Genomic DNA, 27,694 nt, shown 5'->3' with positions numbered 1-27,694 from the left:
TAATATCTGATCATCTGACCACAGAATAGAGGTATATTGTGAATCTTGCCTTATAATCACTTTAATTATTTACTAAAATATATTGATGTGTTAGTCCCAGTTTACTAATAATGATGGGTGCAGCAGCATGGCAAAATAAAGAGATTCTCACTTTCAAATGAAAACTATTTAGTACTAATCAAACAACCCAAAGGGACATTGTTGAAAAACATGAATGACTACACAGTGGAATTTTACTCCTGGATGTGCCCCAGTATAAACTGGTATAAAGGCCGGTCTATTATTGATAATAATATGTTGACATCTAGCTTGTTTTTGTGTCATCAGGTTGCTGTCTCATTTGACCCACATGTATATCCCCGTTTTATTTATAGAAGACATAATATAATTGGACATTTGTACTTTGAATAAAGTTTCACACTCCTCGTCACCATGTTAATAAAATTGAGAATGGAAATGGTGAATGTGTGAAAGAGACAACAACCCTAATAAGCTTATTTATATATATCGCCAATGGCAGTCAGCAGGGTTTAAGAACATCAGTTGTTCGACCTGTTTGTCAAATGCGTTTTGTTTTTAAATATATTTTTTCACTTTTTGGTCTTTTGGAAAATGTTGTTTGTGCTGTTTTTAGACCCTTCTAAATTTGTTTTACATGCACCCGTATGAAAATTGCTGTTTTTATCCAACGCAATCATAGGTTTGAAGGTAGTTTTCAATTTAGACTCGTTTATATATATATATATATATATATATATATATATATATATATATATATATATACAACTCGTCTAAACATCAACCCAACAATGTTAGATCTGTAAATTTGCTTTCGCAAATTATATATATATATATATATATATATATATATATATATATATATATATATATAGTGTCTCCAACAATTCTGTATGATATTGGACTGGGGTCAGTAAATGTATAACTCCTCCATTGAACAAACACTCAACTGATGGGAAAATAAAAGTCAGTAATATATTGATATAAATACATTTTAGATATTGATGAATCAGCAGATATGCACTGGAACTGAATTTTACATTTTCATTTAATAAACGATTTTTATTGGATTATAGTAGATCTATCATGTTCCAGCTAGTATATGTACTATGAATGACTCACAAGTAGTCAATATAGCTGGATATCGAAACAAAAGAGGGACGAACGATACCAAAGGGAGAGTCAAACTCATAGATAGAAAATAAACTGAAAACACCATGGCTAAAAATAAAAAGACAAACAAACAATAGTACAGAAGACACAACCTAGAATACTAAAGACTAAGCAACATGAAACAAAATGTGTTGGTCTCTGGAGAGATGTTCTCATGTCTATCAAGCCAGTCATTCCATTTCCACTTTGTAAAAATATTATTATAACATGGAAAATCTGATTATTTTTGTGCATTAATTCTGTTGAATATGATTAATAATAAATATAGTACAGATGAAAAAGCTGCAAGGATATGTTATGAAAATATGCCTTTATGATAACATCGATATGTCTTGAATTATCTATCATAAATAAGCTATTTAGGCCAAGCGTGGAAACAGATGTTACAAATATAAAATGCATTTAATCAGCAGTTTTTATAGATAAGAAATAAATTCTTTTTACTAAGTGTAATTGATGATTTTAGAAAAGGTTATCTATCGATTTTGTTTGCGTAGGTGGTAAAAGATAAAGCTCGAATTTTTGTATGATTTTATGCGTGATGTAGAGGACTCTTCAGATGTATAAAACAATCAGAGACGACAATAATCAGTTAACGGCATCCATGTATTTTTCAAGTGGTCACTGCATATTTCATACATTTTGTCCAGTGGCATATATATAACTTTCTGTAAAAATGACACACACAATCTATCATTAAGATAAAGATATACTGTTCCCAGTTAATATATAACTTCCACGATAAATTAAATAGGTGAGGGTAAAAAATCTCTGTCCTTTTTATACGACCGCAAAAATTGAAAAAATTTTGGTCGTAAATTGGTATCACGTTGGCGTCGTCGTCCGAAGACATTTGGTTTTCACTATAACTTTAGTATAAGAATAAGAATAAGAATATTTTATTATTCCAATCAAGGGCCCTTGATGGGTAGCATAACATGTACACATAGAACAATACAGTCATCATGATTTGTAACAGAAAAACATTTTTATATAATAAAATGAAACATCAAAAAAAAAGTTCAGACAGGTGTTATTATCTTCATTCTATAAAAATCAAATACATTTAGTTCTAGGCAGGATCAGAACCATAAAATCATTACAATTCTCATTGTTATTACATACATTAATTAACATTTCGTCTAACATCTAGACATGTAATAATATAGCTCCCTAAATATTTAAGTACAGACAAATTTTCATTAGTATACGTAAATAGAAATCTATGAAATTTAAACACAAGGTTTATGACCACAAAAGGAAGGTTGGGGTTGATTTTGGGAGTTTTGGTCCCAACAGTTTAGGAATTAGGGACCAAAAAGGGCCCAGATAAGCATTTTCTTGGTTTTCCCACTATAACTTTAGTTTAAGTAAATAGAAATCTATGAAATTTTGACGCAAGGTTTATGACCACAAAAGGAAGGTTAGGATTGATTTTGGGAGTTTTGGTTCCAACAGTTTAGGAATTAGGGGCCCAAATAAGCATTATTATTGGTTTTCACACAATTACATAAGTACAAGTAGATAGAAATCAATTAAATTTAAACACAAGGCTTATGACCACAAAAGGATGGTTAGAATTGATTTTGGGAGTTGAGGTCCCAATAGTTTAGGAATTAGGGGCCAAAAAGGGGCCCAAATAAGCATTTTTCTTGGTTTTCGCACCATAACTTTAGTAAAAGTAAATAGAAATCTATGAAATTTAAACACAAGGTGTATGACCATAAAAGGAGGGTTGGGATTGATTTTGGGAGTTTTGGTCCCAACAGTTTAGGAAAAAGGGGCCCAAAGGGTCCAAAATTAAACTTTGTTTGATTTCATCAAAAATTTGAATAATTGGGGTTCTTTGATATGCCGAATCTAACTGTGTATGTAGATTCTTAATTTTTTGTCCCGTTTCCAAATTGGTCTACATTAAGGTCCAAATAGTACAAAATTAAACTTAGTTTTGATTTTAACAAAAATTGAATCCTTGGGGTTCTTTGATATGCTGAATCTAAAAATGTATTTAGATTTTTGATTTTTGGCCCAGTTTTCAAGTTGGTCCAAATAGGGGTCCAAAATTAAACTTTGTTTGATTTCATCATAAATTGAATAATTGGGGTTCTTTGATATGCCAAATCTAACTGTGTATGTAGATTCTTAATTTTTGGTCCCGTTTTCAAATTGGTCTACATTAAGGTCCAAAGGGTCCAAAATTAAACTAAGTTTGATTTTAACAAAAATTGAATTCGTGGGCTTCTTTGATATGCTGAATCTAAACATGTACTTAGATTTTTGATTATGGGCCCAGTTTTGAAGTTGGTCCAAATCAGGATCCAAAATTATTATATTAAGTATTGTGCAATAGCAAGAAATTTTCAATTGAACAGTATTCAGTAATAGCAAGAAATCTTCAATTGCACAGTATTGTGCAATAGCAAGAAATTTTCAATTGCACAGTATTGCGCAATAGCAAGAAATCTTCAATTGCACAGTATTGTGCAATAGCAAGTATTTTCAATTGCACAGTATTGTGCAATAGCAAGAAATATCTAATTTCACAATATTGCACAATAGCAAGAAATTTTTAATTGGAGTTATCTTTCTTTGTCCAGAATAGTAGTTGAATCAACTTAAATCATTGTTTTATAGTATAATACAATATACAATGTATATTCACTTTTACTACCAGTACCAACTGATAAATTAAAACAATCTTTACAATTCAGTGATAACAATCATTTTTTTTACATTTTAATATTTTATGATGTATTTAAATGAGTAGTTATAATGTTGCAAACGCCATTAGAAATTTGAATTGAGATCAGTTTTGGAATAAGAGAAAGGGGGATGTGAAAACAAAATTGAAGGGGGGGGGGGGGGAGGGTTCAATTTTTCTCATTTCAGATTTCATAATTGAAAAAGAAAATTTCTTCAAACATTTTTTTGAGAGGATTAATATTCAACAGCATAGTGAATTGCTCAAAGGCAAAAAAAATAATTTTAAGTTCATTAGACCACCTTCATTCTGTGTCAGAAACCTATGCTGTGTCATCTATTTAATCAAAATCCAAATTTAGAGCTGAATCCAGCTTGAATGTTGTGTCCATACTTGCCCTAACCGTTCAGGGTTCAACATCTGCGGTCGTATAAAGCTGCGCCCTGCGGAGCATCTGGTTCAAATCATGTAAAAAAAAAAATCTCAATTGCTTCTATTTATGTCTATATGTACCAACGTTTGTATATCTTGTTCAGGTTTTTTTTTCTTCGTTAAATATAAACAGCGTGTAGTAAAAATAATTTTATAAAATCCTCTTTTTTATAGTTTTTAAAACCCAGCTTATTGTAAAGATTTGCAACTAACATTTATATATGCCTATGATCACAGACTCATTCCTCCAACCTGTAAACCACATTTCGAAAGAGGAGCTTTACAATATCCATGTAAAATTATGTTCTGTTATGAAAATATCTGACCTCAAATGGGGCGCATTTATACATACTAGATTTTATTTTGTGTGGTTTGTTTGGGTTTTTTGGGTTTTTTTTTTTTGGGGGGGGGGGGGGGGGGGTCAAAATTAAGTCTGAACCAAACCCTTACCAACTATTAGAAATTGCGATTTTATTTCGTTGACTGTTTGTTAACTGTATTAGGAATTGAAATTGTCATTATCAGCCACTCAATTGCACAGGTACTTGGGGACAGGACAAATAGTTTTTACCCTCTCCCTTTTATCCAAAATCCGTTATTTTTTGGTTTTCCATTAATATCAATTGTTTTCGTGTTTTACAGTATGATATCATAAGCACGAAAACAATTAAAATTAAAGGAAAACCTAAAAAAATAACGTATTTTGAAAAAAAAGGGGGAGTGCAAAAGTAATTGGTCCTGTCCCAAGTACAAAAAGGTTACGAAAGGATGCATGCAAAGCAAGTCTGAAATTTCTATGAATCATATGTAAATACAAAATTGTGGTTCACCATATTAATTCAGTTTAAGCAAATTTTTATGTTCTCAAGCATAATACCAGCCTGAACTATATCATGATGTATCCTCTGAACACATTTGGTATAGTATAATATAAGGACCATTCGCGCATATTATCAATAAGCGAAGTTATTTCTGACTTTTGATTGTTATAGTTGTTGATTGTCATGACCAATATCTATAAGACAAAATCATAAAAAAAAAAATCTGGGAAACCACTGACTAAAACATTTTTACCGACACTTATTTGAAATATCTTTTACACTAAATAAAAATAGGAAATGTTAGCAAAAAATGGGTGTTTGTACGGTTTTGAGTATTGATCAACCACGATAAATATGATAATGAAATGGGAGCACTTAAAATGTTGACATGTAGCTATAGAAATATTATTGTATAAGATTACACACGACTGGCAAATCCGCTCATCAATTCCCGCTTATGAACCAAGTTTCATAAATGTTTTCAAGTGCAAAATAGTTTTAGTCAATTTTAAAATCTTAACCTCTCACGGAAATATCTGTAAATGTTTGTATACATTTTCTAAAACTAAGAAATTGACCAAGGCAAGTTTACTCATGCGCTTCTACTATTATCATAATATATATACGAGAGATAGAGACACATTGATACCAGTATTTTTTTCCGAAGACAGTGTCACGTGTTTGTCAAAGTAAACCAAGAAGTTAATTGTTTATAAGCTCTCTGGAGTTATCCAATACACAGAGAATATACGGTAAGACATGATGTTAATTATATTGATTGCTTTTTAGATGTTTGTGTAGTTTGTTAATATGAATTTCCTGCCAACTTCCGATAGATATAATTAGTAATGTAATTATTGCAAAATGTTATTTATTATTGTTCAAGTTGTCAGTTAACAGATATTTGGTCCTGATAATTTTGATGTACATATAGTATAACATGCAATTGCAGGATCAATTTGTACTTTAAAAATATGAGCTTAAAGTAACATCAAGTTTTAATATCGGCATCTGGATTTATGTGTTTACCACTCGCGTATTTTTCATAATTTATCTGAAAACAACAATATCTAAAATGGATGAATGTCGAGTGCGTCATTTTCATAACAACTGTGTATATGTATTGGGTGTATCCTCTGTAATACACAATATTTATCATGACATCTCTATAATTATCGACTGTAAACATCAAATTTAGTATCTATATCAACATCTAATAGGTCACCCTTAGACACAAACAGATGTCCTTTATTATTACACAAACATGTTGGAAAAGTATTTTCTCCTCTCCATACCAGTGGCTTTTAAAAGACTATTATGTTTAGGCCTATATATAGACAATGGCAATATTTATATGTCTGGTTACATGTCTTTGTTTAAATGTACTTTAATCACTCTTATAATTCTTAATAATTTTACCAGTTTTAGTTATAATTGTGTACTATTCGATAATTGATTTGATTGTTTTGCTAAAAATTTTGGCACAATGATTTGTAAGTAATAAAAAATATCTTATCTTCAGGTGATACCCCCAACCCACCTTTGTTGGGGAAAATAGTTGATTATATAGGGAATCACTGAAGCATGACTGCAGTGGTCCCCCTCCTAGACAGTCAGTGGGACCCCACTTATGAACATTTCTGATTCTGCTACTGTAAGATGACACAAACTATTGGTAGTACACGTGAATCTTATCTGATCGGTTGGGTCTCCATTTTTTGTATCGGTAGATGTCATGAATAACCATTTGATGTATCATGTGCCATGCCTAAAATCACCTCCTTTTTTAGATTGGTTCAGCCCCTATTATGGATAACTTCTTGTTGTTTACTGATATCATCCCTTTACATAGACAGAGACTATACCCCCTCCTTTTTGTCGAGCCTTCGACTTTTGTCGAAAAAGCGAGGCATAGCAATCCTACATTCCATCGTCGGCGGCGTCGACGACGGAATGTTTACTCTGTGGTCTGGATTTCTACCAAACTTGGACAGAAGCTTGTTTATGATCATAAGATAGTATACAGAAGTAAATTTTGAAAAAAGAATCCTGTTTTCCCGTATTTTACTTAAAGTTGGACTTAGTTTTTCTTTCATGCATGCAGTTTAAATTTCAGTCTGCCGATCAAGTTCTTAAAACATTTATTAGATTCATAAAGTAGACGAGACACTGGGTTCCGCGGAACCCTTACAAAATTTAGTTTGGTGGAAATCCCACATGTATGCGCCACTTGAAGCTATCTTGAAGTTAACAATTTGTACCTTCTGATATCATAACATTAACTGATGAACATCCCAAGAAGATTTAATACATGTAGGATTTGTAAAGATATGACATTAATACCAAATTAATAAATGTAAGCCCATTCTTGTTAAGGTTTTACATGATGTATATGAAATAATAGAATACTAGCTATGTCAGTTATAAATTGTTTGCGTATTCTTTGAATCCAGCAGTTCCATTAATGTTCAACTTTGTACAGGGACCGCACTCAGATTTAAGAAAGGCAACTACTTTGGACGGATTAGATTACTTGTTTTCTAGGGTTTCTCATGTGTGAGGGGGGATAGGGCCTTTATCGGGACTCCGGGATCGGGTGTTTTTAAGCTCGGGATTTCGGGATTGATCCTTTCGGGATCCGGGTATTCTTTTTTTCGAATTTCGGGATGTCGGGATTTATAAATTTATTTAAATTCGGGACCTCGGGATTTCGTGTTTTTAAGCCCAGGATTTCGGGATCATGACCCCTGAAATTAATGGTTTTGAAGTTCATCCAAACAAACTTCAAACCTAAGGGAATATTTTAACGTGAGAAGTAGCTTTCCAAAACAAAATTTAGAAAATGAAAAAATAGGGGGGGGTGGGGGACCAAAAACAGGCCTTATCGTAACTCGACTCCATACGTCCGTCCGTCCATCTGCCTGAAACACAAATAGGATACGTAGTTTATGTAATCTGTATAACTCCCAACAGTTTTACTTCAGCATTGATCCAATTTTTCATGTTTGTGATTTTTTATGTCAAATTATAATAAAGGTTACGTACCTTCCTTGCCGGTGGCCACTGTAGGTAAAATAACTGCTCGGATCCATACGTACGTCTGTCCGTTTGAAACACAAAGCGTAGTTTATGTATGACATCTGCAACAGTCAAGTCTTCTTCTATATTTTAAAATATAACGATTCACACGAAAAAGTTATCAGCGACGTGAAAATATGACAGCAGAGCTTATTAAGTTTACGTTTTTTTTAGACAAAGAAGCGTATAAAACCATTTAAGGGACACGGGAAAAAAGTTAAAAAATAGTGCGATACGCATATCATCGTCTTTCGTGTATATATAGATATTGTAAAATAATATCAATGTCTGTCGATATAAATGATTATCAGGGTTTATGCACACTGGCATCGTAATATATTAGCTTCTAATTTTGTTTGCTTATGATAACATTGAAAACAAATGAATAATAGAAACATATATGCATTAATTTTGGTGTGTTAGTAACTTAACAAAGTGTGTGGTACATACTTGGCAAACGATGCTATCAGATATAACAAATAAAATGTACGAATAGTCATAACTTTAAATTATCTACCAAAGTTCCAATGAAGTTGATGTAAGCAATTTAAAAATATACAACCAACCGTCAACAGTGAGAAAAACTCATACCGTATGGTCGGCTATAATAGTAGTACATTTTGAATCAAAATTCGACATATCATTTTACATGAATATATATAAGGATATCTGAAACCTCACATTTTCTGTTAGATATTTATCCCATATCCATATGTATCTTCCATTAACATTAATTGAATGATCTTTTGTTGAGAGTTGTCTCATTGGCAATCATACAACATCTTATTTTCATATCAACTTAAAGTCACATTTGTTGATATGGAGAAAGCAAAGAAAAATTATGTATTCTATTTTTCAGGCAAAATGGCATCTGGTAGCGAGATTGACGATGTCTGTGAAGTATTTAGAAATTTCAATATTCTCAATTCAAAAGACAAACCCCCAAATAAAATGACCAGTAAAGCATGGGGTAAAATGGTTCAGGACTGTTTAGGGAAGGACACGACTATAAGACAGAGAATGGATAGCAGTGTGTTTCCATACGTCCAAGATAAAACAACAAAGTAATTATATTGCCCTTTATTTGTATTGGCTAATTTCAAATAGCTTAAATAATTTAAATTCCAAATACAAAAATGATGTAACAGCCGATTGCATCCAGTGTGTAGCTAAATGTAATATCTCTGGTTAGCTTGCTTGCTAGCTGAACCGTGAAGTCATTATTAGGTAAGAACCCTCATTTCGAAGTAGTCTAGTCCTACAGACAGATTGATTGGTTATCTGTCAGACTAATTTTATCTACTCTTAAAGGAGTTTCCCTAACCTCACAATGACTTCACGGTTCAGCTTTAGCAAGCAAGCTAACCAAAGATATTACCTTTAGCAACACACTCGGTGCAATCGGCTGTAAATGTAATTAGACATTATATTAATGAATCTGAATAGCATTTTTTTATTAGAACAACGGACTTATTCGAAGTCTATTCGAAACTATAAGATTGTTCTTTGTTCTTTACTTTTCGACAGAACGCTTGATCTAACAGATAAAGCCAAAGTCGATAAAGTCCTCGATAAGATGGCTGAAGTTTATAAGGAATGTAAGCCCAAGGAAGAAAAAGACACACCAGTGGCTGAAGTCCGACAAAAACTTGTGAAGAGAATACTTGATAAAAAAAATCCTGAAGTGCATGCTACGGTATGTATAGAAGAAGATTTTTTCTAATAAATGGGTTCACAACGAGCATAGTACAAAATATCTTTAAAAACAAATATTGAGACTAAAATCTCTAGCAGAGACCATAAATATACAATACACAAATGTAGTCCGGCAGTAGGCGGAGCTTTAAAGCGATATCTGTATAGTATACAGATACAGCATATCGATATCTGTAGGGCTGTATCTGTATAGTAAGACACCCAATTGCAGGATGAAATAACATAATATGATATCATTACAGACGTTAACCGGACCCCTTTCAACTAGTATTCACTTATTAACGTGTTCTTGTCCATGATACAATGTACTATTACTGTACATACTGTAGCCAGGAATGTGTGCTGTGCTTTACTTTCTGTGTGGACTCTTAACATCGCTAATATTACTAACACTAACTGAATACAAAATGTTTTAACATACACATATTAATTGGTGAAATCGATGCACATTCTTTCTTCTTAAGAAATCAAACCTTTTATGCATAGAAACTTGAATGTTTAATATGCTGTGTTAAAATTATTTCTTTCTACTTTCATGCAGCTGTAGGAATCTTATACTAATATTCTTAAAGTTAATAGTTATTGATGATGCATGGAATACCTTTATTTAGCAACAAACTTCTACTTTTTAATTTTGGAATAAACTTTATCAAATCATCCAAAATAACTAAAATCTTGTTTTTTCTTCAATCTAAATTCTATTAAAAAAGGGTTTTATTTCTGCCTTAATTAACAAAGCCTTGTTGCAAGACGTTATTAAGATTATATATATACGTGTAATGTACGGCTGAAAGTGATTGCATCGAACTTTCTATAACGTTGCCTTTCAAGAACTGTATCGAACTTTTTTGTGCTATAACTTCGCCTTGAACAGCTGCTTCGAACTGTTTTGTGCTATAACTTGGTCTAAATTCGCCTTGGATCGCTACTTCGAACTGTTCTATGCTATGACTTCGCCTTGAACTGGTGCTTAGAACTATTTTGTGCTATAACTTCGCCTTGAACATGCATGCTACATTGTATTTCAGAAAACATCTGCTACAGGAGGTGTTGATCGGATGACAGATACTTCCAAATATACAGGGGCTCATAAAGAACGATTTGACGATTCAGGAAAAGGGAAGGGTGTTACGGGACGAGAAGATCGATTTGAAAAGTCAGGTTATGTCGGCCAGTATAAGGGTGCCGGCACTTTTGACAAAGAGAAATAACTTTGCTGATATGCGTGTTTTGTCAAATGTTTATGCTGGGACTGTTATACTAGTGTAATAGTCCCAGGTTTATGCAAATATTTTTTAACAATTCAAATATTTATAGTTGTTAGTCCATTTGTCTGTTCAAATTGTATATAGAATCTCTAATTAAATTCGAAACATATCATTTTGTCATTTATACGCAGTCGATATTTTTCATGTCGAGACTCTAGTTTGCTGAAGTTATTTAGTCGTTGGAATAGCTAAATTGGCGATTTATCCGTTTAATATGTACAATAAATGGAGTTTAAATGAAATATAATCGAAACAAACCCACAGCTTTCGAGGTTTAAATTGATTTCATTCATGAAATGCATGTCTCGCAATAAGGTGAAAACCACGTAGAAAGTGCAGGAAGTAACATGTCCACAACTGATTTCTAACATTTTGACACGATGGTATGGACGGTTTTGCATGTTGATGTGCAGCACTGACTCACAGCAAACATTACTACTCGTCAAATAACCAGAATAACCTTGAATCTCAGTTTAAGATTAGATTAAAACCAATATGAAACGCCAATCGACCGTCGGTTGTACAGGTGCTAGGGGAATGCCCCCTTCTCTGTACATATTTTTTTTGTGTTTTTATATTTCTTAATTTCTTGACTAATTAACACGCATTAAATATTTTCTTGCTTTTACTCATACAATAACTGCATTTTAATATGTGCTTCTATTCTTATTTTCCACAATGGAGGATGTAAACGAACCAATTCACGAATACCACACGTGGACTTTGGTCCAAGGAAACCACCAAATTCAACTCTAATATTACATTTGTATAACTACAATAAGAAATAAATGCTGAGCAGTACGAAATATGTAAAAAAAAAAAAACAACGAAAACTTCAAATGTAGATGCCTGCTCCACGTGTACATTGGAGATAATTGAAGCGGTTGTGGCACACCGTGCTCTTTCGTCATAATAACGCCTTATGTAATGTTGTCTTTCATATATTTCATAGGAATCCTGTTCTTCTTTAAATTATTTTCAAATAACAATTTACAAAAACAATATTTTTGGGGACCGCAATCTACATGTTAACACTTTTCACCCCATCTTCCCTAATATCTAAACATATTTTTTTTAAATCCTGCGTTTGTCTATTTATTCATTTCACAAAGCAACATTTAAGAACAAGGTTCAGGCTTCAAATCTTTTTTAAATTCGCTTTTCATATTACGTCGTCGTCTATACTAGTTATAGTATATAAACTACATTCCATGTGCATGATAAGTTTGTATCAAAGATACGAGGTATAAGTTTGCAGCAGACACTTCGCCAAGACGGAAAACGGAATGGCAGTCCAGCATGGTACCTTAACTCCGCCAGGTATTTTCCATTCTGTATTTATGCTGATGTTAACAAAGCTTTTAATTTGGCTTTTTTTAAAACAACGACGGCTTCCTCTTTTGGTTTTTGTTTTGTTTTCTCCATTATAATGAATAGAATGAGACATATGTGGGATGACGAGGAGGTAAATTGCAATTTTGTTATGACTATTTTAAATATTTTGAATACTAGCCTACAACACAGACAGTTGTGCTGCAAGAAGCCCCTCCAGAAAGCTTGCATGTCTTAACGATTTTATCAATATTACTTGTAATTCCTTGTTGAAATTACTTACTTAGTTTCTTCAGAAGTAGGATTGTCTCTAAATAAAATGTACTAACTGGTTGAAAAGGCAATAATAACTGCTTACTTTTGAGACAGCGAATGCTTTTTTAAATCAAAATTCACTTAAGAATCGTGTTGGTGTTCAAATAGTAGTAAATATATGACACTAACATTGATTTTTTGCAGAAAATTTCAAAGACGGGGAACGTCAGTGGATTGACAGATACGTCAAAATACACAGGGGCTCATAAGGAGAGGTTCGACGAATCTGGCAAAGGAAAGGGTATTGATGGAAGAGAGTATCGATTTGAGGATAAAGGTTACGTCACAGGATACAAAGGAGACGGCACAAAACAATAATGACCACACATGCAATGCAAATACTGTACTTTCATACAAAGCAGCAGATATTATAAATATATGTACATAGCGTATGACTATCTATTACCATATTTTTGCCAAACAACGGGTAATATTATTGACAAAATAAATGTTTAATACGATGTGGTTTTGATTTCGTAATTTAATAGAAAACAAGTAAGTGAATGGTACTTTTAAACATTGTATCTTTTTTTATACATTCGCAAGACAGCGAAAGACCGAATACGACTGGTCAATAGTTTTGCCTTAAACAATGTTTGTCAAGGGGTGTTGTGACTGCACTGGTCAGTAGATGTCTATAGTTATTTGTGTCATTTGGTTGCTGTCCCATGGTGGAATCCCACAAATTTCCTTTTCTGCTATGAATAATACAATATATATAATAATATATAATTGAGTTTCGAGATAAGGAGAATTCGATTTGCTCTTAACTTTGAAAAAGTACAAATAAACGTAAAAAAGTAATGAAACTACACGAGGCTTCAAGCTTATATTAATCGGATTCTCTTTGGAAAAAAATGGTTCCATTTAGGTTATGGAATATCATTTAAAAGTTCAACTACAATAGTTTGGTGCGAAATCGGACTAACCAAAACAATATAGTTTTCATTCTGTTACATAAACGTATGGAATGCAGAAAGTTTTTATATTTTGTAGGATATAAAAATTATTCATCAAAATTCGTTCCAAGATAGATTTTTTTAAAAGAAATTCATATCTATCGTAACTCGCTTATTCGTCGTACTAAGAGCTTTAACGAAATCAGAGATCTTTATTTTAAGATCGTCATCAACCTTAATTTCATTTTATGAAATTGAATGATGTCAAATATTTCTTACTGGCTTTATTACGACGTAACGGTGACAAGATGCACGCTATTGCAAAGTGAAAGTTTACCTCGTTAATGTTTGCCTCGCCTGCGATAATGTGTCGTTAACTGTTTGTATAAAGTTTTATATATTTCAGAGTCTAGAAGATCTGGACTATCATACATTGTATACAGTTTGAAACCAGGTTGAAATAGAACAAAAGAATCGAAGCTCTTTGTTAGAGAAGGCGATAAATGTTTACTGTATTGTTTACTATAGTGACCGAATTTTTAAAAGTTAATAGAAACAAACAAAATTGCAGTTTTCTTCTCAAAAACACCATTTGCATAAGTTTTCAATTTATCTAGTACATAGTTAAGCAGAACAATTAGATATCAAGTCGACGACATGAGTATCTTTCAAGTTGGATGTAGAAAATGCATAACCTCCGATTTTTATGAAAAAATTACCACGGACGGAAAACATATCAATCTATTAGTTCAGTAATTTTCGTGTCTGCCCTTCCATTATGCGACTGAAGAAAAAATTCCAAAAATGGGTAACAAAAAGAGAAAATCGAATGCGCCTTTTTATGTTAGGGTGTGTTTGAGTTGAGTATTTTGTCTTGATATCGTACAAAGTAAGAATATTTCATACATCGTCTCGCTTCAGATTCTATCATTTTTATACGACCGCAAAATTTGAAAAATTTTTCGTCGTATATTGCTATCACGTTGGCGTCGTCGTCGTCGTCGTCGTCGTCCGAATACTTTTAGTTTTCGCACTCTAACTTTAGTAAAAGTGAATGGAAATCTATGAAATTTTAACACAAGGTTTATGACCACAAAAGGAAGGTTGGTATTGATTTTGGGAGTTTTGGTCCCAACATTTTAGGAATTAGGGGCCAAAAAGGGCCCAAATAAGCATTTTCTTGGTTTTCGCACTATAACTTTAGTTTAAGTTAATAGAAATCTATGAAATTTTGACACAAGGTTTATGACCACAAAAGAACGGTTGGGATTGATTTTGGGAGTTTTGGTTTCAACAGTTTAGGAATTAGGGGCCAAAAAAGGGCCCAAATAAGCATTTTTCTTGGTTTTCGCACAATAACTTTAGTTTAAGTAAATAGAAATCAATGAAATTTAAACACAATGTTAATGACTACAAAAGGAAGGTTGGTATTGATTTTGGGAGTTTAGGTCCCAACAGTTTAGGAATTAGGGGCCAAAAAGGGACCCAAATAAGCATTTTTCTTGGTTTTCGCACCATAACGTTAGTATAAGTAAATAGAAATCTATGAAATTTAAACACAAGGTTTATGACCATAAAAGGAAGGTTGGTATTGATTTTGGGAGTTTTGGTCCCAACAGAATAAGGGGCCCAAAGGGTCCAAAATTAAACTTTGTTTGATTTCATCAAAATTGAATAATTGGGGTTCTTTGATATGCCGAATCTAACTGTCATGACTGTGTATGTAGATTCTTAACTTTTGGTCCCGTTTTCAAATTGGTCTACATTAAGGTCCAAAGGGTCCAAAATTAAACTTAGTTTGATTTTGACAAAAAATGAATCAGTTAGGTTTTTTGATATGCTGAATCTAAAAATGTACTTAGATTCTTGATTATTGGCCCAGTTTTCAAGTTGGTCCAAATCGGGGTCCAAAATTAAACTTTGTTTGATTTCATCAAAAATTGAATAAAAGGGGTTCTTTGATATACCAAATCTAACTGTGTATGTAGATTCTTCATTTTTGGTCCTGTTTTCAAATTAGTCTACACTAAAGTCCAAAGGGTCCAAAATTAAACTTAGTCTGATTTTAACAAAAATTGAAATCTTGGGGTTCTTTGATATGCTGAATCCAAAAATGTACTTAGATTTTTTATTATGGGCCCAGTTTTCAAGTTGGTCCAAATCAGGATCTAAAATTATTATATTAAGTATTGTGCAATAGCAAGTCTTTTCAATTGCACAGTATTGCGCAATGGCAAGAAATATCTAATTGCACAATATTGTGAAATAGCAAATTTTTTTTAAATTAGAGTTATCTTTCTTTGTCCAGAATAGTAAGCAAGAAATATCTAATTGCAAAATATTGTGCAATAGCAAGATTTTTTTTTAATTGGAGTTATCTTTCTTTGTCCAGAATCAACTTAAATCTTTGTTATATACAATATACAATGTATATTCACTTTTAACTACCAACTGATAAATTAAAATAATCTTTACCATTCAGTGATAACAAGCAGTTTTTTTACATCTTAATATTTTATGATGTATTTAAATGAGTAGTTATTGTTGCAAACTCCATTAGAAATTTTAATTGAGATTAGTTTTGGAATAATGGAAAGGGGGATGTGATTAAAAAAATTGGGTTCAATTTTTCTCATTTGAAATTTCATAAATAAAAAAGAAAATTTCTTCAAACATTTTTTTGAGAGGATTAATATTCAACAGCATAGTGAATTGCTCTAAGAGAAAACAAAAATTTTAAGTTCATTAGAACACATTCATTCTGTGTCAGAAACCTATGCTGTGTCAACTATTTAATCACAATCCAAATTTAGAGCTGAATCCAGCTTGAATGTTGTGTCCATACTTGCCCCAACCGTTCAGGGTTCAACCTCTGCGGTCGTATAAAGCTACGCCCTGCGGAGCATCTGGTTATATATTAAAGCTACAGGTTGACTTTATAACACAAAAGAATCACAGTACTAAGGGTGCAATCAACAGTTTTTTTCTATGACGTCATGTTTTGAGGGACCATGCATATGTGACCCTTACTGGTGGACTGATTAATAAAGATACATGTATAAAACTAGATATCACTGGAATCAGAATGTTCTCTAGTTTATAATGAAATAAAAATAATGTGTACTTTTAATATATTATAAAAATTTCATCCAATGAACATGGGGGAAAAAAGGTATAATTTTAACATAAAAAACTTGAAATCAGGTCAAGTGCACACCCATGAAGACATGATCCATGCACATTTTTCATAATCGAAACTGTATGAATTTTGTAGGTTTTTACCTGGCCTTTCAAAAAAATCTTATTTCAGGGTACGGTTTCCTGCTCCGAAAAGAGCTACAGTGGCTGCAAATAAGTTTTCAATTTTCACTGCTAAAAAAACAGACTGTTTACAGTGTTGTCTCCCCTTGAAACATGTTTATTTAATATAATTTTTAAAATTATTTCAATCATTCAACCTGTTTTAATTGAAAGCTAATTAACTATTTTTTACAATCAAATACAAAAAACATGATACTTTTTCACCAAGTAAGTAAATAAACAGGGGTTTTCCTCCATGGTTATTTTTAGACGGGGAATAACCCCTAGTTTTTAGTACGAAACTGTTTATAGCACCCTAAAAGATGAAATATATGGGTCAAGTGAAATACCTACACAAAAACAGAGAAGGTGTGTTCGAATAGCTATTTTTTTACTGAAAGTACTTGACAACAGTCTTTCAAGTTGGATGATGAAAATGCATATCTTCGAAAATTTCTAATTTTTTGTGTGTGATTACTAGGGTTTATAGTCTTCATACACTAAAAAAATCTAGTCTGCCCTTGCACGAAATATTTAATTAGATTTTTTTTAAATGTTTATGAATTTTCGAAAATTCCACCTGACAACCGATCAGACAATAGTTTTAAGTTGAATCAATGCAGACAAGATTATTAACTGATGCTCATTAGCTAGTTGATACATTTGTCTTTTAAAATACAACTAATATAATATAAGGATCGTAATGGTGTAATGTGGATAAATTTATCGGTTTCCAAGAGCAATATTGGTAGCGCGTCATCCCTACAATGGCTTCCATTTCTACGATTGTGAAAATGAACTGGCGTAATGGGGATATAATTTTGACGAAGTAGACTCCTGACTGTATAGTGATGCCTTAACGGTTACGAACATTCTGTCTGTTATATCTATTGTCGTTGACTTCATTTGCATGGTCAAGTGACTGCTCACTAAAAATGTATATTTTTTTTGTTAATTGCTTGTTTATTATAAGTTAGGTGCAGCATATGTCTGCCTGGCGTGATTTATCATCTGACTTGACTTGACTTAATTTTCATGGTTCATCGGTCACTGTTAAGTTTTCCTGATTAAGGCTTTCTCTTAGATACTTCAAGAAATAATTCAAGTATAGTTGGTGTACATGTCTGTTTTGTAGCGGTTTTTTTTACTTTGACCTCATTGTCATGGATAATGGATAATGTAAAGTTTATGCGATTTTTGTTGTAGAACTTTCTTTTTTAAGCTGCCAACAAAAAAATATTCATGATCAGTCAAGCAGGCGAGACACTCATTGGACACACCTGACAGGGGCGGATGCAGGAATTTTCGAAAGGGGGGGTGCTAACCCAGGGCAAAGGGGGGGGGTGCAAAGGGGGGGGGGTGCAAAACATATGTCCCGATACAAATGCATTGATCGGCAAAAATAAAGGGGGGGTGCGCACCCCCGGAACCCCCCCCCCCCCTGGATCCGCCACTGCACCAGTGGTCCTTAATGACAACAAGCACGCATTTTTTCCCTCACAAGAACTTGTGATAATTATCAAGCTACGCCGAAAATTGTATGTGCTTCTTCGCAGCTATCCAAAAATACATGGACATACTGGGCCTTTTATAGATGACTAATGAAAATGCGGAATGTGTCAAAGAGTATACAAGATATACGAGTTATGATTAATCCAGGGCTTCTAGTCTCTTAAATATAAAAAAGTAAACTGTTTCAAATTAAAACTTCATCGAAACTTATGTCGTTCGGTTGGTTTTTGATCGCTCATTAATGTCCAGTGGAAAATATGTCATACATATTCAAGACTAAGCAGTGGGTTGATTTTGCAAGCAGCTTCACGTGACAATGGTATGTTTACTGGGTAAAATACACACGAAAGGCCAGTCAACGCCCTTCAACAATTGGCAAACTAGTACAGCTATAAGAGGTCCCATTAAGACAAATGTGGAACAACTTAACTGAGAGAACCAACAACCGGATTTATAACAAATTCAGTAAACAAATATGACAGACAGCAATAACAGACAGTCACAGAATTTCAGGCTCATGTCTTCGGACAGCAAATAAACGGCTGAATCAGGCGGGTGAACTGTTAAATGACTGACAGGAAATGGATTGACCCATCAGATTAGTACAAAGCACACACATTCACAAACAAAAATGACTTATAGACAAACAACTCAGAGTGTCGGTCTAAGAGAATTGGCAAAATATAAGCACATTTTATCTTAAGGACCACAACTTGAGCAATATATATATGTATGTTTACGGCTTTTAATCTACATGATCTATTAGAATAAGTTTTTTTTATTTCGCTTGTAATTTTTGTTTTGCATATCAATATGGATACTTCTTAATGATTAGTTGTACTGAATATATGCATGAAATATTTCCCACTGAAAGTAACGTAAGCAACAAACAACAAAATATATCGTATTTGGGTAATGCATAAATCTATATGAAATGAGAAGATATATACGGTATGATGAGTGCCAATGAGACAACTCTCTACCAGAGACCAATTGACATAAAATGTTTCCCCATTTAGATCCGAAAGGGGGGAAGATATATATTTTGCTTTACTATAAAAAGTTTGTCGGGAATTACAAGTTAAACGGGTCTTGCTTATAAAATTCAATTTACTAATAGCGGTACAATTAGATTAAGAAATGAAACGATTGTCAGAAATAAAAGGTTTATTATAATTCATCTCATATATTTACAAGCTTTGTATGATGTGGAGAGGTGTATATAGCCAATGGCACGCTTTAGGCCCAATTTCATTTTTACTTTCAAGTTCTATACATATGAATCTTATTGCAGAGAAATAAAAAAAAATCGAAGTTTTACGCTTCCCAAATTTGAAAAAGAGGATTTTTTTTATCCTCTCATGATACTAACTTTTTCACAACTTAAGAACCTCATCTAAACGAACAACCCCAGTCATCGGATTTTTTTTTTTAATACTTTGTGGTCTTATTGATAGTATATCTGACCATCAAGAAAATTCTGTCTGAGGAAATATACAGATGATCCACCATAAATAGCGTACCCAGAATAGACAACGTTGAAAACGTATGAAAATCGTCCAGTGGACAAACTTGCAAGACATTTCATTTCTTTGAAAACGAAGTCGTTTTGACTACGCAAATTATTAAAAACTATGTAGCTGTTTTGCAAAGTTAAAAGCACAATTACGGAAAAGCACTATGTAGCATGCAACTAATCTAATTTTTCAATGAATAGCGTCGCAAATGCCAATTTATTTGTAAAAAGCGGCAAAATCCGACATTGGACATCTTGCAAGACATTTGTCAGAAGCCGTTGCATTTTTATATGAAGTGTGAGTGCTGCAAAAATTCGATTCTGATATGGTCTATGTATGTACTTTTGTGAGCATAATTTACACAAACGAAATATCATATAATCTTATATTTTAAAACCTACAAATTTTGATAACTTAACATTTTCCAAAATCTAACCATGATGACCTCTATTTTTATTTACCAAAAAATAGCGTTGATCGTTACAGGAACGCATATTCAGTAATATTGTAATACTTTATATATAAAGCATATCATTCATTCGAATTTTCGTGGATATAACACTGTTTTGAAGAACACAAACACCCCTGCTTAAGTTATTATGCGTATATAGTCTGTTACGTCTGACACGCATATTTTTGACGTTTTGTCAATATGTTGTCCTTATTTTAGACTATAGTAAAGTATGATAAAACAATTTGCACTTTTTTTCGAAATAGTATTTACCTGTCTAGTCTATGGATATAAGTTTTATATACAAATATATCTTAACTGTAGTATGATTTTATAGAAAATCTGTTTATTAGTGCGGACTTGTTGAATACACAGTATTGACGTAATAACGTGCGTAACGTCACACCATTCAATCAATATTAAACAACCTTAATTTTTTTTCTCCGATTTTCAGAATATTTACACTGTCCAAAGAAACTTTGCTTGCAGAAGATACTGAAACATCGTGTCCGTAATTAGGTATTTTATTTTACTTATTTGTTTGGTTATTAGCTATATTTCCGAGTTACGTCCCTTCTAAAAGTTTGCGAAGCGGCAATGTGCACGAGCGATAAAAATCGTCTGGAAATCTCAACTCAAGTTGGGATGCAGTGCAAACATCAATCCAGTTACTTCACTTTCATGATGTAAACAAATCTCTTCTCATAATACCTAAAAGGAAAAAATTCTAAAGATCTCACCAGTTTCCGAGTTGGCCAACCTCTCTGTCTCCACGATAGTTGTTTTGATACATGACACGCAAAAAAAACCAACAAAAACCAACCACTCAACGACTTAAGTCATCAACGCCAGCACCTGGCACGTCTGCACTTAACTATAAGAATACTGAATGTGAGATATGCACAATAATAATATGTAAAAACCTATCTTTGCACCCGTTTAAGTATTTTGTAAAATAAATAAGATATAAATAGAAGAAACAGGACGTGTTAGTCCAAGAAGCATTGGCCATGGTCATTTGGCCAATGTAATAAAGGTTGCTTCTCATACCTTTATCATTAAGATATTGTTGTATGGCCATATCATATGTTTTTGTGTCGTAAATGTTACACAAGGCCAGATATTGAAATAAAAAAAAGATGTGTTTCCTATTTACAGTATCCCCCACCCTATTTTTTAGGCTAAAAAATAGCTTACCCTAAAGTTTTTGGTCATTTTTTGATAAACACAGTTAAAGTCAGAATGTCTCCCCTACAGACGATGCAAAAAAAGAAATCCCTACCTACTTTTTTCAAATATGTAATAGGAAACACATATATTATTTTATTTGGCCCTTTCAATACACCTTATCGCTATTTGTCCGCCATTGCTGGAAATCACACAGGTTCCCGTAAAATTTTGACGTCATAAAACAAAATATCAGACGCCGCAATGGAAAAGTGATTGTTGTTGACGTCAAAAGTTCAAGCGGCCGGGTCAACCGGGATTAGTGATAAGCATGATAAGGTGTATGGATATAATGACGTCAGAAACATCATAATGTATTCTTATGATAGCATGAAAACCCATGAGATGGAGAGTATGCAATTTCATTTATTTACCTTGGAATAACTAAATTCTGATTTTAAGCGAATAAAAATGCATTATTTTGATGCTTTTAACCCCAGTTCCAAGAGGTTTATGGCCAAAGTATCTCTTAAGCATTTCAGCATGTTCAGGAAACTCAAATGTTTGTGGTTTAATTTATCAACATTCTTAATGACATTTACTTTGAATCATGACTCCCCCTGTCAGGATATTTTATAAACTTTTAAATACATTTAAGCTAAAATTAAGATAGAATAAAAGGAGTAAATTATGAAGTATTCAGAAATATCTGTTATAAAAGTGTCCTTTATTATATATACCTATGCTTACATTGGATACATTTTAGTATTTTTGAATCGATGGTAATGAATAGAAAATGCATTAAAATTTCAGATTTTTAAAGCTGGTAACGTTACCTATATGTACAGTATTGGAGCAAACAGCATTATAGAAAGATATTAGACTTTTGGCTTTTATTCAATGGAGGGCATACTTAAACTTGGATCAGTAGAACCAGGCGACAAATTGGGCTGGGATTTTCATCAAGCTGCAAGAAATGGAAATAAAAGAAGATTAAGAAAAATTATTGACAAAGGTACTTAAGGTGGTACCCAACACCTTAACTAAAATTAATTTGGCTAGTTTAATTTTCTTAAAATCTTGACAAAATATTTACTTTGACCCTTTGACAAAAATATAAAAATTTTAACCAACCATTTAATCAGAAAAATTACACTGGTTATATAGCAGTTTGACAAACACTTATTTTGATCATTGTAAAGGTAGTATCCTGGTGACAAGATGTGGTATGATTACCAATGAGACAACTATTTACCAGGTACCAAATGAATTTGATTTATGCATTTACAGAAGACATTTTACTTACCTTTAAGGTTTTTTATATATGGGATATTAAATAAAAGGAAAATGTTAATAAAAACATTTTGTAGCACCTTGATATTAAAGACTCAACATTCTACAATAATGATTAAACAGGATTAACAGAGCTGTTATTGTAAAATTTTTGTCACGTTATTTACAGGTATTCATGTTGATTATCCAAATAGTCTGGGACAGTCACCTCTGTTTTGTGCATGTTATTTAGATGAAGAAGCTGTTGTGAAAGAACTCATGAAATTTGGAGCAAATCCTAATGAGTAAGACTTTATGAGCATCAAAGATATTGTAAACATTTCAATTCCCACTTTGATAGTCTATACTCTTTATGCTTAGCCCAACAGGGTACGAATATGCACATACAGTTACACAGAATTTAAAAGCCCTTATTCAATAAAACTGGGATCTATTTTTACCCCTATTCATCTGTCCCAAAAGTTAAGATTAAACTCTTGTCTTGTAAATTTTAAAACATGGACTTGTTATACAAATTTCACTCTTCTTTTATGTTCTCTTCCTTGTGAATCTCAGGATGTCCAAATGATTTTATTCTTTTTGACTACATATACCCAATATTTACTTTCATTCATATTTACATAAAGTACACTTTATTTATAAGATTTTTAAATAACTAAAACATTCTGATCATGAAGCATTCAACATACCGTATAGCGGGTTATTTTCGTGGGTGTAACATTTCAAGATTTTCATTGAAAAAGGTATACATATGAAATATATTGGCGATTATTATTTTAAATATATTGGCGATTATTATTTTGGGCGGATTTAAAACTTTAATCAATACTTTTTCATGTACACCTTGAATTTGACAAAATTATTTGGGCGATGTTGTTATATCCGAGAAAATTTACGCAGAGCGAAAATAACCCTCTATACCGTACTAACTACTTGGTATTAGTTGCTTTACTTTTATTTATAAACAATGACCAGATTTTCTGACTTTTTGGCAGTTTTATTTTCTAAAAAAAGGTGGCAACATTGTCTTAGTCTCCAGATGAATAAAGCTTAAACTTCTTTTCTGAAATTCAGTTGTAAGATATAAAATAATTTTTAAGAAAAAAGTAAATTATATTGATGTTTTTTTATGATTTTTTGTTGTCTAATGCAAATGTATGTGTGTATTACTTATTATTTCAGGAGAAGTAACAATGGTATGACACCTGTGCATGTTGTTGCATACACTTGTAATTTGAACATAATGAATGAACTGTTAGCTGCTGGTGGAGATTTAAGGTTGCATGATTCTACTGGAAGATCATCCAAAGAATTTGCATTTCTACAGCCAGAACAGAAAAAAAGAATGAAAATGTTGGAATTCCTAGAGAAAACAAGACTATTTGCTTTGACAAAGTCAGGAAGGGATCTTAGAGCTTCGTTGAATGGTCCACGTCATAATCATAGGTATGCTGGAAATCAGCAGTTGTTTCTTTTAACATGTAGTTTTAAATTCAGGATTCAGATATGTTGATTTGCTGTCAAACTTTAGTAACTCGTGACATTTAAACGAAGCTAGATTTTTCCTATCACACTGCTACCTTCTAAATGCAGTAAAATAAATTGTTGGTCCAATACATAGTTGAAACCTGTCAGACTGATTATCTAAGGAATGATTGACCTCAACCTAAATGATTTCAGTCATAGTAAAATAATCAAGTTCTTGAAGCAAAACCTTTTCCTTAGCATATGATGTAGTTTTTAGTAACTTAAAGATCACACATTTTCAGAAAGATCATTTTGTGATAGGATTGCAAAGAAAAATAAATATGACTGATATTTCAAATGTATTCCCAGTGTTAAATTTGCAGAAAAAAGTAAAGTACATGTATATGATAAATTTTTTAAAATGATTTCCTAATGTCAAAATTTGAACTCCCTTGAAATATATTGCTTTGTTTGCATCAATATTATCATTTGCTTCCGTGCTCAACACAATGATGTGCAAGGAGGACCTTTCTTGACCTGTCTGTTTTTCTAGTTCCTAGGATTAACATTTAAATGAAACAACAGCTAGCTAAAAAAAATTCTAAACCCTTGTTTTGTCTTTGTTTATATTCCCACGATTGATCTTCACTTTTCATACAAGAAACAATAATATTAGTTTGGTAAGTTTTTCTATTAGTACACTTTTCTCTTATTTTCTGCATAATTATACTTGTAATCTATATGAACAATAGGAGTAAGGGTATCCATGAGAAAGCAACCCAACAACACAAAAAAACACTATAGGTCAACATATGGTTTATTCACCATTAAACAATTATCGGCCCTATACTTACATAATTTAAATCCTACAAAGCCTATAATCCATATACATGTGAACTGGCAACATAACAGAAACCACAGATTAACAAGGTAGAAACCACCTTGCTATCTAATTTAAAGCAACCACTAATTCTGTTTTTAACTATTTTTTACTTTGATTAAATATAGGAAAGGCATAAGACTAATTGTTTATCCTTTCAGAATTACCTCTAGAACAAGTTCTGTAATAAAATTAATAAGAGATAAAATCACAGGATACAGCAATGTGAACTTAGATCATCAGATGAAAAGTTGTCAGAGTATGGGATTTGGAAAAGTAAGTTATATACCAGAATTATAATTTTAGCCTGTAACAAAATGAAATTACTTTTATACTTAAAGTATTGTAGTTCTTAGTATTTTTGAAGCAATAAATGGCATAAGAGGTTGAATTTAACCAAGCTACCACCGCTTAGATTGATCGGTCTGGTTTGTAATGAAATGTTGCTTACAATTATCATAAAGTCATTCACCATTATATAAGCTGATGCATAAGGGCTATTCCAGAAAAAAAAATATAAATGGGAAGGGGGGAGGAGGAGGGATGATAGAACTTTATTAATTTTGTTTGGGTGGGGCAGGTCACAAAGTTCAAGTTGTGGGGTTATGTATGCAGTGTAAAATGCAATTAAATGGGTGATCACCATATAAAAACAAAATTGTTTTCCAACCTCAGATATTGTTTTTCTGAAATATACCTTTAATAGTCAAAACTGATCACTAAATTCAGTTTTGAATTTGATTTTTTTTTAATGAAAATGAACATTATATGCAAAATAAAGATGTTTAAAAATGTTTATTGTACTTCTTAGGTATATCAAGATGGGGACAGTTTTAGTGGTATAATATGTACTTTGCCATTAGTAAGTGAAAATTTACTGAAGCATGATTCCCATGGACTGTCCTTTAATAATGGTGCTTTTATGGTGATGGAAAGGTAAGTCAATTATGGTCATTTAGGTCATCAATATTTAACAAAAACACTCGATGAATATATACACATGGAAAAAAGTATTGCAACACCTTCATTTTTAAAAATTTGAAAAATCAGCCTCTTTTTTTGAATGGAATATAATAAAATATTTGTATAATATTTTTGAAACATAGTTTATGATAACATTTGCATTGAAACGAACAAAAAATGTTTGAAAAAAAAATATTTATATAACTACAATTTTAATAACAAAATGAAGTGTTTTTTGTACAAAAAAATGCATTTTACAACTTTTACTGTAGTCAAACCTTACAATGTCAGACATTTCAAAATTAATCTTCAGATGACTGTTCACATCATGGTTGATCGTTATACGCCAAAGAATTAGTACTTTGTGCGCAGCCTCCGTTCAAACGGATAACCGCATCTAAACGTCTTCTGATTCCTGCCAAAAATCGACTTATTTGTTGCTAAGGTAGCAGCAACCATTTCTGATGAAGAGCATTGTTTTTTACATGATGTGTTTGAACTGGGGTGTCCTTTCGCGCACGTACCGCCCAATATTGTTCCATATATGCTCGATATGGTTCAAATCCGGGCTACGATCCGTCCAAGGAAGATGAACCGAGTTCCATTGGAACAATGGATCTTCCTCCACGATGCTAATTTTCAACTTTAGCGAGCTCTGCACTACATTTGATACGGAAAACTGTGTGTCTGTTTGTAAGCAAAGGTCTCTGAAATGGTCTTATCGCACGATAACCAGTAGCGATGAGTCGATCACGAACAGTTCTTGTTAAGGAAGCTTGCTTGTCATGTTTTAGTTTTTTGTCAGATTTTCGGAATCCTCTGGTTTTATCCATTTCAATGCTTTGAAGAAATTTTGCCGGTGACCCCAATTTTTTATTTTGTAATTCTTTTACATGTATAATGATAAGCCATCTGTAAAAGTCTCATAAATTTTTAATTACTTTTTATCAGTTTTTGAGAACTTCAACTTGTCAATGATAGAGCTATGAAAAGTCAAGAGAGAATATTTTCCCGCCAAAATTCCAATGGCTAATATCTCGTAAACAAGCACAGTGACCTATATATTTTTTTTGCTCTGTGGATTTATTTATTAATCCCCTATCTATATAAACTAGTGTTTTGAAAAGTTAATTACTTTGAAACTGAGAAGCGAACTCCCTTAAAAAGCTCCTGTATGCCCACCACTCTCTTTTTAGGATTGTATTGTATGCAATGGGTTTCCTTCTGACCAACCTTCATTATGCTTGATTTTCCCTTGCAAATGGTATAGGGGGTCTTCTTTATCTCGGAAGGTCTTGAACATCGTTTAGTGCCTTATTTTTAACTCAAAACGACTTATAGTGAAATGATGATGACCAACAATACGTGCAGTTGTTACAGCGACATCCCTG

General features: G+C 32.5%; 2 protein-coding genes across 8 annotated transcripts in view; both read left to right on the top strand.

Moving 5' to 3' along the window:
* Nucleotides 1-5,593: 5,593 nt before the first annotated feature.
* LOC143045809 (tubulin polymerization-promoting protein family member 3-like) lies at nucleotides 5,594-13,315 on the top strand. 2 transcript variants are annotated; one of them, XM_076218585.1, is made up of 4 exons: nucleotides 5,594-5,897; nucleotides 9,083-9,287; nucleotides 9,751-9,919; nucleotides 12,999-13,315. In XM_076218585.1, the coding sequence occupies exons 2-4, from the start codon at nucleotides 9,088-9,090 to the stop codon at nucleotides 13,170-13,172; spliced, it is 543 nt and encodes a 180-aa protein (XP_076074700.1). In that variant the 5' UTR covers nucleotides 5,594-5,897; nucleotides 9,083-9,087; the 3' UTR covers nucleotides 13,173-13,315. The 2 variants fall into 2 exon arrangements, with proteins under 2 accessions (XP_076074700.1, XP_076074699.1); XM_076218584.1 differs by lacking the exon at nucleotides 12,999-13,315 and adding an exon at nucleotides 10,968-11,317.
* Nucleotides 13,316-20,944: 7,629 nt separating this feature from the next.
* Nucleotides 20,945-27,694, top strand: part of LOC143045807 (uncharacterized) — a 32,499-nt gene continuing 25,749 nt past the window's right edge. For 4 of the 6 annotated variants that reach the window (XR_012969030.1, XM_076218582.1, XM_076218583.1 and 1 more), the window contains exons 1-6: nucleotides 21,122-21,424; nucleotides 22,514-22,715; nucleotides 23,163-23,277; nucleotides 24,176-24,439; nucleotides 25,502-25,616; nucleotides 26,152-26,276. Coding sequence is in view for 5 of the 6 variants with exons in the window: in XM_076218582.1 (XP_076074697.1) it covers nucleotides 22,601-22,715; nucleotides 23,163-23,277; nucleotides 24,176-24,439; nucleotides 25,502-25,616; nucleotides 26,152-26,276 (734 nt within the window). In the remaining variant the exon portion in view is untranslated. Of the gene's footprint in view, nucleotides 21,053-21,121; nucleotides 21,425-22,513; nucleotides 22,716-23,162; nucleotides 23,278-24,175; nucleotides 24,440-25,501; nucleotides 25,617-26,151; nucleotides 26,277-27,694 lie in introns of those variants that run through there. The other 2 variants (XM_076218581.1, XM_076218579.1) reach the window with 2 other exon arrangements.

Source organism: Mytilus galloprovincialis, chromosome 9 (assembly GCF_965363235.1).
Source record: "Mytilus galloprovincialis chromosome 9, xbMytGall1.hap1.1, whole genome shotgun sequence".
Lineage (NCBI taxonomy): Eukaryota > Metazoa > Mollusca > Bivalvia > Mytilida > Mytilidae > Mytilus > Mytilus galloprovincialis.
Note: the sequence above shows the minus strand (reverse complement) of the source record. Positions and strands in the feature narration are given on the sequence as shown.